We start from the raw sequence: 15,208 nt of genomic DNA, 5'->3' as shown, positions 1-15,208 counted from the left end.
TGGTGCAGTCACTGTGTACATACATTACATTACTTATCCTGTACTGATCCTGAGTTACATCCTGTATTATTCTCCAGAGCTGCACTCACTATTCTGCTGGTGCAGTCACTGTGTACATACATTACATTACTTATCCTGTACTGATCCTGAGTTACATCCTGTATTATACTCCAGAGCTGCACTCACTATTCTGCTGGTGCAGTCACTGTGTACATACATTACATTACTTATCCTGTACTGATCCTGAGTTACATCCTGTATTATACTCCAGAGCTGCACTCACTATTCTGCTGGTGGAGTCACTGTGTACATACATTACATTACTTATCCTGTACTGATCCTGAGTTACATCCTGGATTATACTCCAGAGCTGCACTCACTATTCTGCTGGTGGAGTCACTGTGTACATACATTACATTACTTATCCTGTACTGATCCTGGGTTACATCCTGTATTATACTCCAGAGCTGCACTCACTATTCTGCTGGTGCAGTCACTGTGTACATACATTACTTATCCTGTACTAATCCTGAGTTACATCCTGTATTATACTCCAGAGCTGCACTCACTATTCTGCTGGTGAAGTCACTGTGTACATACATTACATTACTTATCCTGTACTGATCCTGAGTTACATCTTATATTATACTCCAGAGCTGCACTCACTATTCTGCTGGTGGAGTCACTGTGTACATACATTACTTATCCTGTACTGATCCTGAGTTACATCTTATATTATACTCCAGAGCTGCACTCACTATTCTGCTGGTGCAGTCACTGTGTACATACATTACATTACTTATCCTGTACTGATCCTGAGTTACATCCTGTATTATACTCCAGAGCTGCACTCACTATTCTGCTGGTGCAGTCACTGTGTACAGACATTACATTACTTATCCTGTACTGATCCTGAGTTACATCCTGTATTATACTCCAGAGCTGCACTCACTATTCTGCTGGTGCAGTCACTGTGTACATACATTACATTACTTATCCTGTACTGATCCTGAGTTACATCCTGTATTATACTCCAGAGCTGCACTCACTATTCTGCTGGTGCAGTCACTGTGTACTTGTTCAGGGTCTGCACTGGTTCTGTACTCTCTGATTATTATAGGAAGTTACCACAACTTGCTGACAGTTTCCAGTAAGAACCAGCAGACACTTTGCTGTCACCATAGTTAGCGCCGCATGTTTCCACTTTCACGCCCGTTCACTTTTTGATTCTTTTCCTCTTCCGTTTTTTCCCAGATCATTGGATGTCGGGTGAGACGTGAACCGCCCGACGCAACAGAACGCTACACCCGATGGATCAACAGCCTGACGCCCGATCAGCTCCTCACACAGGTGACTATTTCATACCGCCATACTCCGTGATCTTTACATCCAGAGAGGAAACCTCTCCAGACCTGTTACTTCTCCCAGCTGAGGGTTTGTTACAGTGTTTCAGTTTATACAGCCCTCTGTGTGGTCGTTACATCCGCAGAACATATCTCTTTCCTCTCTCTTTCATCTAACTGTGGGAAAGCTGAGTAACAGTCAGTATGGCCGCCTTTCCTGCCCCCACAGTGGTTGTCACCCAGCTTTTCCGGGGTCCCGAACGTCACGTCTGCCATGTCATGGAGTGGGGCGGATAGCGGTCTCGCCTGTGAGCACCCGCAGCATTGACTCGACTGTTGTAAGATACAAGCACAGTGCCAAAATGTTGTGTTCCAGCCCCGTGTATTGGGGAGTTTATTGAAATTCCAATAATCCAGCATTCACAGCGCTCGATAATCTGGCGTCCTGAAGTTAAGAAAATCTGGCACCCGAAAATTAAGATTTTGCAGCACCTAATAAATTAAGGTAACCTGTCTTGCAGAAATTCCAATAATCTGGCATAGAGAAATTCTGATAATCTTGCATCCAAACATTCTGATAATCCAGAAATTCTGATAATTTGGCATCCAGAGACTCCAGTAATCGGGCATTCAGACAGTCCGATAATCTGGTTTCCGGAAATTCTAATAACCTGTCATCCAGACCTTCTGATAATTTTGTATCTAGACATTCTGATAATCTGACATGAGGACATTCTGATACTCTGTATCCAGACCTGATAATCCATCATCCAGAAATTCTGATAGTCTGGCATCCACACCTTCTCATAGATTTGTATCTACATTCTGATAATCTGATAAGAGGACATTCTGATTCCAATATCCAGAAATTCCGATTATCTGGCATCCAAGCATTTTGATAATCTGTTCTCCAGACATTCCAGTAATGTGCTAGTCGGACATTCCGATAATCTGGTCTCCAGATAATGAGAAGTTCCGATAATCTGGGATCCTGACACTCCAATTATTTGGCATTCAGAGATCCTGATAATCCAGCATTCGCCGGGTCACCTCAGTGCCAGATTAGCCGTGTTTTCCTTGCGCCGCGCTCATGTGCGTCCAGTTTTCCCCACATCATTGCGTCCCAGCCCCCCCTTCCCCGCCGCCCCCCAGGGCTGCTTTCAGAATTCTTCCCTGAAATTCCCCTCTTTCCCGCCGTCCGTGTAGCCCATGGGAATCCTCCCTCCCCCGCTGTCAGCTCCCCCCAATCCCCTGTAAATGTCCCCGGATTAAGCGTTACAGGTCGGGGACAGGTGCGGTGCTTGCGGTCGAGCGCTCGGCCTTTGAAGTGGCTCCTGTCCCTCCTGGGGGGGGTGCGGCCCCCTCCTCCCCGGCCCATGTGTCGCTGTCCGTCTAGGGTAAGCAGTGGTAATGCCGTCAGTCTCCGCCATATAATGCCCGGGCGGGGGGCAGATTTAATGTATAGGGCATATCGGGTTACCCAGATTAGTGGACTGGAGGATGGATACGGGTGAGGGGCCGGCGGGTCACACAGGGGCGCGGGCACAGGCTGTGATACCATCTGCAACTGCCCAGTATACCTTGTGTTTAATGCCTCACCGTTTCCACAATCTCTGCTTGCTGTCAGTGACTGTGTTCTTTCCTGACAGCTGAGGGTTTGTTACAATTGTTTCCAGTCCAGACAATGACTGACACCGTTTACCTGCACTGATACATTGTAACAAACCATCAGGACCCGGTGGGGGCGATTTGTGCTGTCGATAGGTTGCGCTCATCGAAGGCTGGATGCAATTGTCACAAACACTCTCCGCTGCCAGCAGTATGGAGTCTGGGTGCAATCAGGGGTGTTTGCATTCACTGGCAGCAAGCAGAGATTTTGAAATTGATCAAACAATCATGTATGTTTCCGGAAGTATCTCGTTTGGTCCCCCTGCTATTCACACCCCTCGACCAGCTAGCAGTTTAAGGAGTTGTCCAGGATTTGTGCACCAGAAGCAGCGCCACCCCAGTCCTGTGGTTGTGTCTGGTATTGCAGCGCAGCCCCTTTTTACCAGTCAGATGGTTGTGGCACTGCCCTTTAAGGGGGGTCACCGTGCTCCGTGACCCTGCTGTGCCCCCGCACCTCCTGCCTACATCTGGAACACGAGTTCATCGCTGACTAATAGTGAAACCCCTGTGGCGGTGCGTGTGCCAGGAACTCGCAGTATTTCTGGGGGGGAAGCGCGCCGCGCTGGGTATCGCTGGCAGATAAGACGAGGTTCTGACCTCACAGATAAAATTCAAATGTCAGGAAATGGCAAAGATGAGTCTGCACGCTTCTCGTAAAGGGGCCCTCCACATCTCTGAAATGTAGAATGCCCCGCCCGAGCCTTATAAACTGGCTAACTGCTGCCGTATTACATGTGTGTACAATTGTATTCATGCAAGACCACCCTGCTTTACACCGCAGGCTGCATGCAGAGGACTGAAATCCACGCACAACCGAGCTCCACGTAGAGTGACTTCTCTGTAGCCTGGGCAGCTATAGATGTAGATCTACTGTCCTGTGCATGCACAGCAATAGACGTACGCCATCTAGTGGCCAGAGTATCATGAAATGCTCTGGATAAATGCATGCAGTTTAGCTCTCCTCCATTAGGGGCTGGCTTGTGTTTCCCCAGTTCTTCCACAACTTTATATTGGCCTTTTAGGCAGTTTGTATGTTGTCTTCACCCTATCAAAAGCTTAGAATGTTATTGGTCACCTCGTTGCTTTACACTGCAGCTTTTCTCTCCATTTATGATATATGACTTCCATAGAATCTGAGGCAGCCTGAAATCCACCTCCTCACTTATCAGAGGTTCCAGATGTTGCTTTGCTGCTCCCCCATTCTTTATACTGCAGCTCAGCATGTTGAGATTACCCTGTCAAAAGGGGGGGGGGAGATGGCCTCCAGCATCCTCGTCCTTCCTGGTGTCCCGGGCTCCGGCTCACCCCCCCCCCCCCCTCTGCATCTCACCCCTCGTCGTCCTCATCCAGGCCAGGCTTGGAAAGGTCTCCTCGGTCGGCTCGGCACCAGGGGTGATCCGGAGAAGATTTTTGGCAAAAACAATTCCTGCTTTGGGTGGCACGGGGCCAGCAGATTAACTAGTTCACTGCTGACAGGCCGGACACTCCGCGCAAAGGATATGCTGTCAGTCAGCACTGCTCTGGACGTGCAAGACTTCGCTAATGACTGCGCCCCTTCAATTAGCAGGCAGAGAGTCCGCGCTGAATGAATTCCTCTGTCCCTTCCACAGTTACGAAGTCTTGAAAGACATGGAGATCCAGATGTTCACGGTTCGTCATGTGTCCAGCAGAGCAGAGGGAAGAGGATCAATAATCATCCCCTTGGATGTTAGATTAGGAGGATGAAGTGCTGTGGGACTGCTTAGATGGAACAGGCTTGAGGGGCTGGAATAGTTTGTCTATGAGGCCAGCAGGCTGGAGGGCTTTGGTTATGGGCCCAGCAGGCTGGAGGGCTTTGGTTATGGGTCTAGTAGGCTGGAGTGCTTTGGTTATGAGGCCAGCAGGCTGGAGTGCTTTGGTTATGAGGCCAGCAGGCTGGAGTGCTTTGGTTATGAGGCCAGCAGGCTGGAGTGCCTTGGTTATGAGGCCAGCAGGCTGGAGTGCCTTGGTTATGAGGCCAGCAGGCTGGAGTGCCTTGGTTATGAGGCCAGCAGGCTGGAGTGCCTTGGTTATGAGGCCAGCAGGCTGGAGTGCTTTGGTTATGAGGCCAGCAGGCTGGAGTGCTTTGGTTATGAGGCCAGCAGGCTGGAGTGCTTTGGTTATGGGTCCAGCAGGCTGCAGTGCCTTGGTTATGAGGCCAGCAGGCTGGAGTGCCTTGGTTATGAGGCCAGCAGGCTGGAGTGCCTTGGTTATGAGGCCAGCAGGCTGGAGTGCCTTGGTTATGAGGCCAGCAGGCTGGAGTGCCTTGGTTATGAGGCCAGCAGGCTGGAGTGCCTTGGTTATGAGGCCAGCAGGCTGGAGTGCCTTGGTTATGAGGCCAGCAGGCTGGAGTGCCTTGGTTATGAGGCCAGCAGGCTGGAGTGCCTGGTTATGAGGCCAGCAGGCTGGAGTGCCTTGTTATGAGGCCAGCAGGCTGGAGTGCCTTGGTTATGAGGCCAGCAGGCTGGAGTGCTTTGATGCCGCAGGCTGGAGTGCTTTGATTGAAGGCTTTGGGGTCACAAGACTGTAGGACTTTGGATATTAGACCAGCAGGCTGGAAGCTTTGGTTATGGGCCAGCAGAATGGGGGGCTCTGGTTATGAAGCCAGCCGGCTGCGTTGATTATGAGGCCAGCAGGATGGGGGGCTTTGGTTATGAGGCCAGCAGGATGAGGGGCTATGGTTATGGGCCAGCACGCTGCGTTGGTTATGAGGCCAGCAGAATGGGGGGCTTTGGTTATGAAGCCAGCCGGCTGCGTTGATTATGAGGCCAGCAGGATGGGGGGCTTTGGTTATGAGGCCAGCAGGATGAGGGGCTATGGTTATGGGCCAGCACGCTGCGTTGGTTATGAGGCCAGCAGGATGGGGGGCTTTGGTTATGAGGCCAGAAGGCTGGAGGGCTTTGGTTATGAGGCCAACAGGATGGGGGGGGCTTTGTTTTTGGGCCAGCAGGATGGGGGGGGCTTTGTTTTTGGGCCAGCAGGATGGGGGGCTTTGGTTATGAGGCCAGCCGGATGGGGGGCTTTGGTTATGAGGCCAGCCGGATGGGGGGCTTTGGTTATGAGGCCAGCCGGATGGGGGGCTTTGGTTATGAGGCCAGCCGGATGGGGGGCTTTGGTTATGAGGCCAGCCGGATGGGGGGGTTTGTATTAATGGTTGTCAAACGATCTCATCTTGTTCAGTTCTTACTCTTGTAACCTAAAGTCTTGACTTTGACCCTCCTGGCATCTGAGCTTCAGCCCCCTGTGCCCAGACATGTGCTTCCAGTTGTAAGTACTTCCTTCCTACCCCAATCCGGTCATTATGGGGTTAACCTTTATTAATATCCGCAGTAAATCCAGCGGCCGGCCTGAAGTGCGTCCACTTAATACTTCCTCCTCTTCAGACTGGACTTAAGTGCCAGACCCGAGACGTCTTAAGATCAGGAAATGAGACTTCTTGTCTGAGGGTCGCCATCTGAGGAACGAAGCCCTCCAATGGCTTTGAGTCTCCTGATTAGATGAGCCGCCTTACCGCAACGGTCGCCACGCTAAGACGAGGACATGAAGGCGCTTATCCACTCTCTGGGTGGGGGGGGGGGGGGGGGTGGTGTCTGTCTAGGCCGTAGTCCATTACACTTCTCCAGTAGAGTCCATCGACCTTCAGAGCTGCGCTCTGGGGAACATCACAGTTCCTGGTCTTCTACGTCCCACCATGTCACACGATGTTGACAAACTGCCGCCGTCACCAGCCAATAGCCTTTGTGTTTCACTTCCCCACCGTTTTCAAGGTCTCTGCTTGCTGTCAGTGAATGTGAACAGCTTGTGATGACTGTATTCAGTCTGACAATCTGAAGGACATCTCTCTCTCTCTCTCTCCTCCTGATGGTTTGTTACATTTCCTCTGCAGTAATACATTGTATCAGTCTGGAGTCCAGGCGCAATTGTAGCAAACCCTCAGCAGTGAAAGCTATACACACAAGAAGGCCATGTGTACAGACCCCTTAAAGGCAGCACTGCAGATCTATGTGTCACCATATGGCACCTCCATGAAGACCCTCCGTAAATACATGAATATTGGTTGTTTCCATTCACTGACAGCAAACTGAGATTTTGAAACAATTGTGCCGTTTAGGCTAGGTTCAGTTATTTCTGCCACTGTGTGACTATACCCTTGTAGCTCTGATGGTCTTGGGACCCCTTTAGTCTGAGTCGTTGTTCCACCTCTGCTGCCTGTGCCGTCAGTGAATGGCGCTCTGCGTTCTCCCGAGACGGTGCTGACAATGCACGAGGAAGGCGGAAGCCTATAGACCCGCACTGCGGTGCGCTCAGCCATCCGTGCGGCCCGATCTCATCAAGCAAACAGAGAGATTTCGGCTGTTCAGGAGAAATGAGGCGCGAGGCTTTTCATCTTGTTAGAGGAAATGTGCTGGGGAACAAGGGGCGCCTCCCGCCGCAGCCCCGGGGTGTGCGGAGCAGGGGACACAAATGACAAGAGAGCAAAGACATTCCTATGAGAGGCAGGAACACCTGCACATACCCCCCAGCGAGCGGCGCAGCGACTGTAGTCCTGACCCCCCCCCCCCCTCGTTATAATCATCGTCCATCATTAGCTTTCATACTTTATGGGGGGGGGACCTACCACAACCCCCATTCCTGGGGTCGGTGCGTTTCCCTTCACAAAGGGTCTAGGTCAGGGGACAACCATGAAGACACCCCACCCTGATAACAGAGGTGCACCCCCCTCCATGACGGCCATGACCCAAAAAAGATTGTGGATAACAGTAGATACCCCTGCTATTCATGTCCTTGTTATGGGGGCACTGAATGGTGGTATGTTGGCTCCAGTGTGGCACCATTGTTCATGTCTGTAGTATGTGGGCACTGTATGGCGGTATTATTCATGCCTGTAGTATGTGGGCACTGTATGGCAGTATTATTCATGTCTGTAGTATGTGGGCACTGTATGGCAGTATTATTCATGCCTGTAGTATGTGGGCACTGTATGGCAGTATTATTCATGTCTGTAGTATGTGGGCACTGTATGGCGGTATTATTCATGTCTGTAGTATGTGGGCACTGTATGGCGGTATTATTTATGCTTGTAGTATGTGGGCACTGTATGGAAGTATTATTCATGTCTTTAGTATGTGGGCACTGTATGGCAGTATTATTCATGTCTGTAGTATGTGGGCACTGTATGGCGGTATTATTCATGTCTGTAGTATGTGGGCACTGTATGGCGGTATTATTTATGCTTGTAGTATGTGGGCACTGTATGGAAGTATTATTCATGTCTTTAGTATGTGGGCACTGTATGGCAGTATTATTCATGTCTGTAGTATGTGGGCACTGTATGTTGGTATTATTCATGTCTGTAGTATGTGGGCACTGTATGGCGGTATTATTCATGCTTGTAGTATGTGGGCACTGTATGTCAGTATTCATGTCTGTAGTATGTGGGGCACTGTATGTCGGTATTATTGATGTATTTAGTATGTGGGCACTGTATGGCAATATTAGTCATGTCTGTAGTATGTTGGCACTGTATGGCATTATTAGTCATGTCTGTAGTATGTTGGCACTGTATGGCAGTATTATTTGTGTCTTTAGTATGTCAGCACTCTATGTTGGTATTATTTATATCTTTAGTATGTGGCCACTGTATGGCAGTATTATTCATGTCTGTAGTATGTTGGCACTGTATGGCAGTATTATTCCTGTCTTTAGCATGTTGGCACTGTATGGCAGTATTATTCCTGTCTTTAGCATGTGGGCACTGTATGGCGGTATTATTCCTGTTTTTAGCATGTGGGCACTGTATGGCGGTATTATTTATGTCTGTAGTATGTGGGCACTGTATGGCAGTATTATTTATGTCTGTAGTATGTGGGCACTGTATTGCAGTATTATTTATGTCTGTAGTATGTGGGCACTGTATGGCAGTATTATTTATGTCTGTAGTATGTGGGCACTGTATGGCGGTATTATTCCTGTTTTTAGCATGTGGGCACTGTATGGCAGTATTATTCCTGTTTTTAGCATGTGGGCACTGTATGGCGGTATTATTTGGCTCAGATGTGACTTTTTTCGCGCTCCTGTTGACCAGGATCCTCCGCACTCTCGCTCTTCCGTACAGAATATTTTGGTAGCGGTTCGGGCCGGGTCATAGTACTGCACTGTGCTACCTCTGGTCATGGTCAGTCACGGTCCAGCGCGCAGTTTTCCAGACGCGTGCGATTCCTGCGCCTCTGTCCGTGAACGGGGGCTGTGTATGTGCACGCTCTTTTATTCCAGCCCCTCGGATCTGCGGAGCAGATGGTGACAATTAGGAGGGGAACAGAGGCGGCTCTGTGGTCGGCCGGCGCAGCCTGCTGCACGTGGGCCGATTGAGATGCAAGGCGGTAACTGCTTCCTGTCAGCACGGCCGGGTGACAGCGCTACAAGAGGGGGCGCCGCACGCTGCAACAGAGTCACTTTTGTGATCTATGAACACCCCCCCCCCCCCCCAATAAAATAAACAAAGAAAAAATAAATAAAATGGATGCATTAACCCCTTCAGTGCCAGTCTGTGTATCCGATCCTATTCTGTCTGTTTCTGGAAAAGCCAAGTGTACGGCTCTACAGCACCCAAGGGATATTTACTCCTGAAACAGGGGGCCCAGGATGAACAGAGCCTGATATCTGTAGATGGAGAGTGATAGAAAATCACAAGGATTTACTTCCATCTGTGGATGATGGGTGGTCAGCTGCCAGAAGACTTCTTGGCTGAAGGCACTTTTCTTGTGAAGGGCGAAGGTCGCCTATTAAGCCGGAGGTTAAATGGCCGCGATCAGCGGCACTGAGGGCTCCACGCTTAAATGGGCGGTGACTGATCCTGAGCGTTCAGTATCTCCGAGGTCTGGGGGTGTCATCCGTCCACCAGCATCATCACTCACATAGTTTCCGGCTGTAATACCCCCTCGATGTGCGTGACAAATTATAAAGTCATATTCCGGCCTTCCGATACACGGAGTTGCCCCATAGTCCTCTATTTTTTCGGTAATGGGAAGTGTTTTTGCATCTGGTTTGTCCGAAAGAGGAAGGAATGGACTGTACTGTGGCTTATTAATCAGCTTACATGATAATGGAAAGTCCCCCGGTCATCAGTCCGTCATCACAGCAGCAGAGGCATCACTGACCCTCATAGACCACTCCCCGGAGCGTGGGGTACAGGGGTCTGTATGAGGGGCCCTTACCAGGTGCCGATTACTGGGCCCATTATAACTAATCTCCCAGATACTGACACTCGGGGTACAGGATAATGACACACTGACACTCGGGGTACAGGATAATGACACACTGACACTCGGGGTACAGGATAATGACACACTGACACTCGGGGTACAGGATAATGACACTGACACTTGGGGTACAGGATAATGACACTGACACTCGGGGTACAGGATAATGACACTGACACTCGGGTACAGGATAATGACACTGACACTTGGGGTACAGGATAATGACACTGACACTTGGGGTACAGGATAATGACACTGACACTTGGGGTACAGGATAATGACACTGACACTTGGGGTACAGGATAATGACACTGACACTTGGGGTACAGGATAATGACACCTGACACTTGGGGTACAGGATAATGACACGCTGACACTTGGGATACAGGATAATGACACTGACAATTGGGGGTACAGGATAATGACACTGACACTTGGGGGTACAGGATAATGACACTGACACTTGGGGTACAGGATAATGACACTGACACTTGGGGTACAGGATAATGACACTGACACTTGGGGTACAGGATAATGACACTGACACTTGGGGTACAGGATAATGACACTGACACTTGGGGTACAGGATAATGACACTGGACACTTGGGGTACAGGATAATGACACTGACACTTGGGGTACAGGATAATGACACTGACACTTGGGGTACAGGATAATGACACCTGACACTTGGGGTACAGGATAATGACACTGACACTTGGGGTACAGGATAATGACACTGACACTTGGGTACAGGATAATGACACTGACACTTGGGGTACAGGATAATGACACTGACACTTGGGTACAGGATAATGACACTGACACTTGGGGTACAGGATAATGACACACTGACACTTGGGGTACAGGATAATGACACTGACACTTGGGGTACAGGATAATGACACTGACACTTGGGGTACAGGATAATGACACTGACACTTGGGGTACAGGATAATGACACTGACACTTGGGGTACAGGATAATGACACTGACACTTGGGGTACAGGATAATGACAACACTTGGGTACAGGATAATGACACACTGACACTGGGGTACAGGATAATGACACTGACACTTGGGTACAGGATAATGACACTGACACTTGGGGTACAGGATAATGACACCTGACACTCGGGGTACAGGATAATGACACACTGACACTTTGGGGTACAGGATAATGACACTGACACTTGGGGTACAGGATAATGACACACTGACACTTGGGGTACAGGATAATGACACTGACACTCTGGGTACAGGATAATGACACTGACACTTGGGGTACAGGATAATGACACACTGACACTTGGGGTACAGGATAATGACACTGACACTTGGGGTACAGGATAATGACACTGACACTTGGGGTACAGGATAATGACACTGACACTTGGGGTACAGGATAATGACACTGACACTTGGGGTACAGGATAATGACACTGACACTTGGGGTACAGGATAATGACACACTGACACTTGGGGTACAGGATAATGACACTGACACTTGGGGTACAGGATAATGACACTGACACTTGGGGTACAGGATAATGACACACTGACATTGGGGTACAGGATAATGACACTGACACTTGGGGTACAGGATAATGACACTGACACTTGGGGTACAGGATAATGACACTGACACTTGGGGTACAGGATAATGACACTGACACTTGGGGTACAGGATAATGACACACTGACACTTGGGGTACAGGATAATGACACTGACACTTGGGGTACAGGATAATGACACTGACACTTGGGGTACAGGATAATGACACTGACACTTGGGGTACAGGATAATGACACTGACACTTGGGGTACAGGATAATGACACTGACACTCGGGGTACAGGATAATGACACACTGACATTTGGGGTACAGGATAATGACACTTGGGGTACAGGATAATGACACACTGACACTTGGGGTACAGGATAATGACACACTGACACTTGGGGTACAGGATAATGACACTGACACTTGGGGTACAGGATAATGACACTGACACTCGGGGTACAGGATAATGACACGCTGACACTTGGGGTACAGGATAATGACACTGACACTTGGGGTACAGGATAATGACACTGACACTTGGGGTACAGGATAATGACACTGACACTCGGGGTACAGGATAATGACACTGACACTTGGGGTACAGGATAATGACACTGACAATTGGGGGTACAGGATAATGACACACTGACACTTGGGGTACAGGATAATGACACACTGACACTTGGGGTACAGGATAATGACACTGACACTTGGGGTACAGGATAATGACACTGACACTTGGGGTACAGGATAATGACACTGACACTTGGGGGTACAGGATAATGACACTGACACTCGGGGTACAGGATAATGACACTGACACTTGGGGTACAGGATAATGACACGCTGACACTCGGGGTACAGGATAATGACACACTGACATTTGGGGTACAGGATAATGACACACTGACACTTGGGGTACAGGATAATGACACACTGACATTTGGGGTACAGGATAATGACACTTGGGGTACAGGATAATGACACACTGACACTTGGGGTACAGGATAATGACACACTGACACTTGGGGTACAGGATAATGACACACTGACACTCGGGGTACAGGATAATGACACGCTGACAATCAGCAGCCAGATCACCCAGCTTTCCTAAGATCTGGTTGTCAGGTGCTGATGTTGAAGCCTGTACCCGTCAGCAGGTTTGCTGTTCAGGAGCTCAGGAAAGCTGAGCCCATCATTGCGGCATCTGTGGCAGTCATCCAGCTTTCCCAGGCTTCTGACCGGTGGAGCTGCCCAGTTCTTCAGTGACATTGGCGCCCGGTTGCACCGCTGCCCTTCAGGGTGACTGGTGAAGCAGGATGATGACCCATGTGGCCTGCAGTGCTGCCATAGGGATCGTCACTCAGCTTTCCCAGGCTTCTGAATGGAGAGTCTGAGAAGCTTTTCTGGGCAGATGTCCATTCAGTGGACTGGGAACTCTGGGTGTTCCTTCTCCAGAGCTGTGATGGGGGACTGAGCGTTCCTCCTCGCCGCCCCCGCCTCATTGTATCCAGCGCTCACATGTGACGTCCAGATGCTGACGATGAGGGGGGTGCAATACAAGCAAATAGTCCCTGCCCCCCACATGTCTGTCCTCCACATGTGACCGCACAGCACTACTCCCCCCATCATGTAATCTTACTTGTTTCATTATGTAATAAGCTCAAAATATTGTTTCCTTTTGTATATAAGCCTGTGATGTGTGATTCAGGCTGCTGATCCCATGTCTCTAAGGCCTCTTTCACACTTGCGTTGTCCGGATCCGGCGTGTACTCCACTTGCCGGAATTACACGCTGGATCCGGAAAAACGCAAGTGTACTGAAAGCATTTGAAGACGGATCCGTCTTCAAAATGCTTTAAGTGTTACTATGGCACCCAGGACGCTATTAAAGTCCTGGTTGCCATAGTAGGAGCGGGGAACGGGGGAGCGGTATACTTACAGTCCGTGCGGCTCCCGTGGTGCTCCAGAATGACGTCAGAGCGCCCCATGCGCATGGATGACGTGCCATGCGATCACGTGATCCATGTGCGCGGGGCGCCCTGACGTCACTCTGGAGCGCCCCGGGAGCCGCACGGACGGTAAGTATGCCGCTCCCCCGCTCCCCACTTCACTTTACCATGGCTGCCAGGACTTTAGCATCCCGGCAGCCATGGTAACCATTCAGAAAAAGCTAAACGTCGGATCCGGTAATGCGCCGAAACGACGTTTAGCTTAAGGCCGGATCCGGATCAATGCCTTTCAATGGGCATTCATTCCGGATCCGGCCTTGCGTCAAGTCTTCAGGATTTTTGGCCGGAGCAAAAAGCGCAGCATGCTGCAGTATTTTCTCTGGCCAAAAAACGTTCCGGTCCGGAACTGAAGACATCCTGATGCATCCTGAACGGATTTCACTCTATTCAGAATGCATTAGGATAAAACTGTTCAGGATTCTTCCGGCATAGAGCCCCGACGACGGAACTCTATGCCGGATCCGGACAACGCAAGTGTGAAAGAGCCCTTAACCGCTCATGTGATACTCTTGGTTGATGTATCTAAATCTATCAAGTCTAGCTCTCTGTTAGCTGGGGTACCTAAGCCCATGATGTGTGATACTGTTTGCTGAGCGGTGTAGCTAACTTATCCTGTGGGATACTTTCTTCTGAGCCAGTGTATCTAAGCCTATCATGTGATACTGTTTGCTGAGCTGGTGTGATCCTGTCTTAGTTGATGTATCTAATCCTCTCATATGTGATACTTTTAGTTAGTGTGTCTAAAACCTTCAAGTGTGATACTTGGTGTATCTAAGCATCATGTGTATGATCCTGTGTTGGTGTATCTAAACATCTTATGTTATATTTATAGTTGGTGTATCTAAGCCTCTTGTGTGATATTCTCTATTGTGTATCTAAGCCGCTCATGTGTGATGCTCTCTTAGTTGGTGTATCTAAGCCACGTTTCTAGTTTATAGCCCCCTCCCTGCATGGTGATTTCACCGGCTATAACGAAGCTGCTGTCGGCGTCAGGATTTTCTTCCCCTCGTCATCCAGCTTTCCTAGCATCCCAACAGCACATCTGCTCATAGTGGAGTCCACTGCCAGCTGGATTGTTCCTGAATAGAATACTAAGGCTGCAGTGAAGACTGACACTATCACCGGCAGAGCTGTAAGCAGGTGGATATGTCATTCAGTGTCTATAAAAGGCTGGATGAAGACCCTGTAGGCAGAGAAGTGGCGTCTCTTTGTATTAGAGTCCAAAGGAGCTGCAGAGATGGCTTCTGGGGCCACACGATGATTGCAGGATCAGCTGCTATCTTGTTTATAAGAAGCAGATCTTGTACAATCATAATGAATGAGGAAACTACTTATAAAGAAGGAAA

At 49.4% G+C, this 15,208-nt stretch overlaps 1 protein-coding gene across 2 annotated transcripts in view; it reads left to right on the top strand.

The window, feature by feature from the left end:
• Positions 1-15,208, top strand: part of B3GNTL1 (UDP-GlcNAc:betaGal beta-1,3-N-acetylglucosaminyltransferase like 1) — a 178,363-nt gene that overhangs the window by 66,003 nt on the left and 97,152 nt on the right. For both annotated transcript variants that reach the window (XM_044296481.1, XM_044296482.1), the window contains exon 7: positions 1,255-1,350. In XM_044296481.1, coding sequence (XP_044152416.1) covers positions 1,255-1,350 — 96 coding nt within the window. The remainder of the gene's footprint in view (positions 1-1,254; positions 1,351-15,208) is intronic.

This window comes from Bufo gargarizans, chromosome 6 (genome assembly GCF_014858855.1).
Source record: "Bufo gargarizans isolate SCDJY-AF-19 chromosome 6, ASM1485885v1, whole genome shotgun sequence".
Taxonomy (NCBI): domain Eukaryota; kingdom Metazoa; phylum Chordata; class Amphibia; order Anura; family Bufonidae; genus Bufo; species Bufo gargarizans.
The sequence above is the reverse complement of the archived record's forward strand: the minus strand, read 5'-3'. Positions and strand labels throughout refer to the sequence as shown.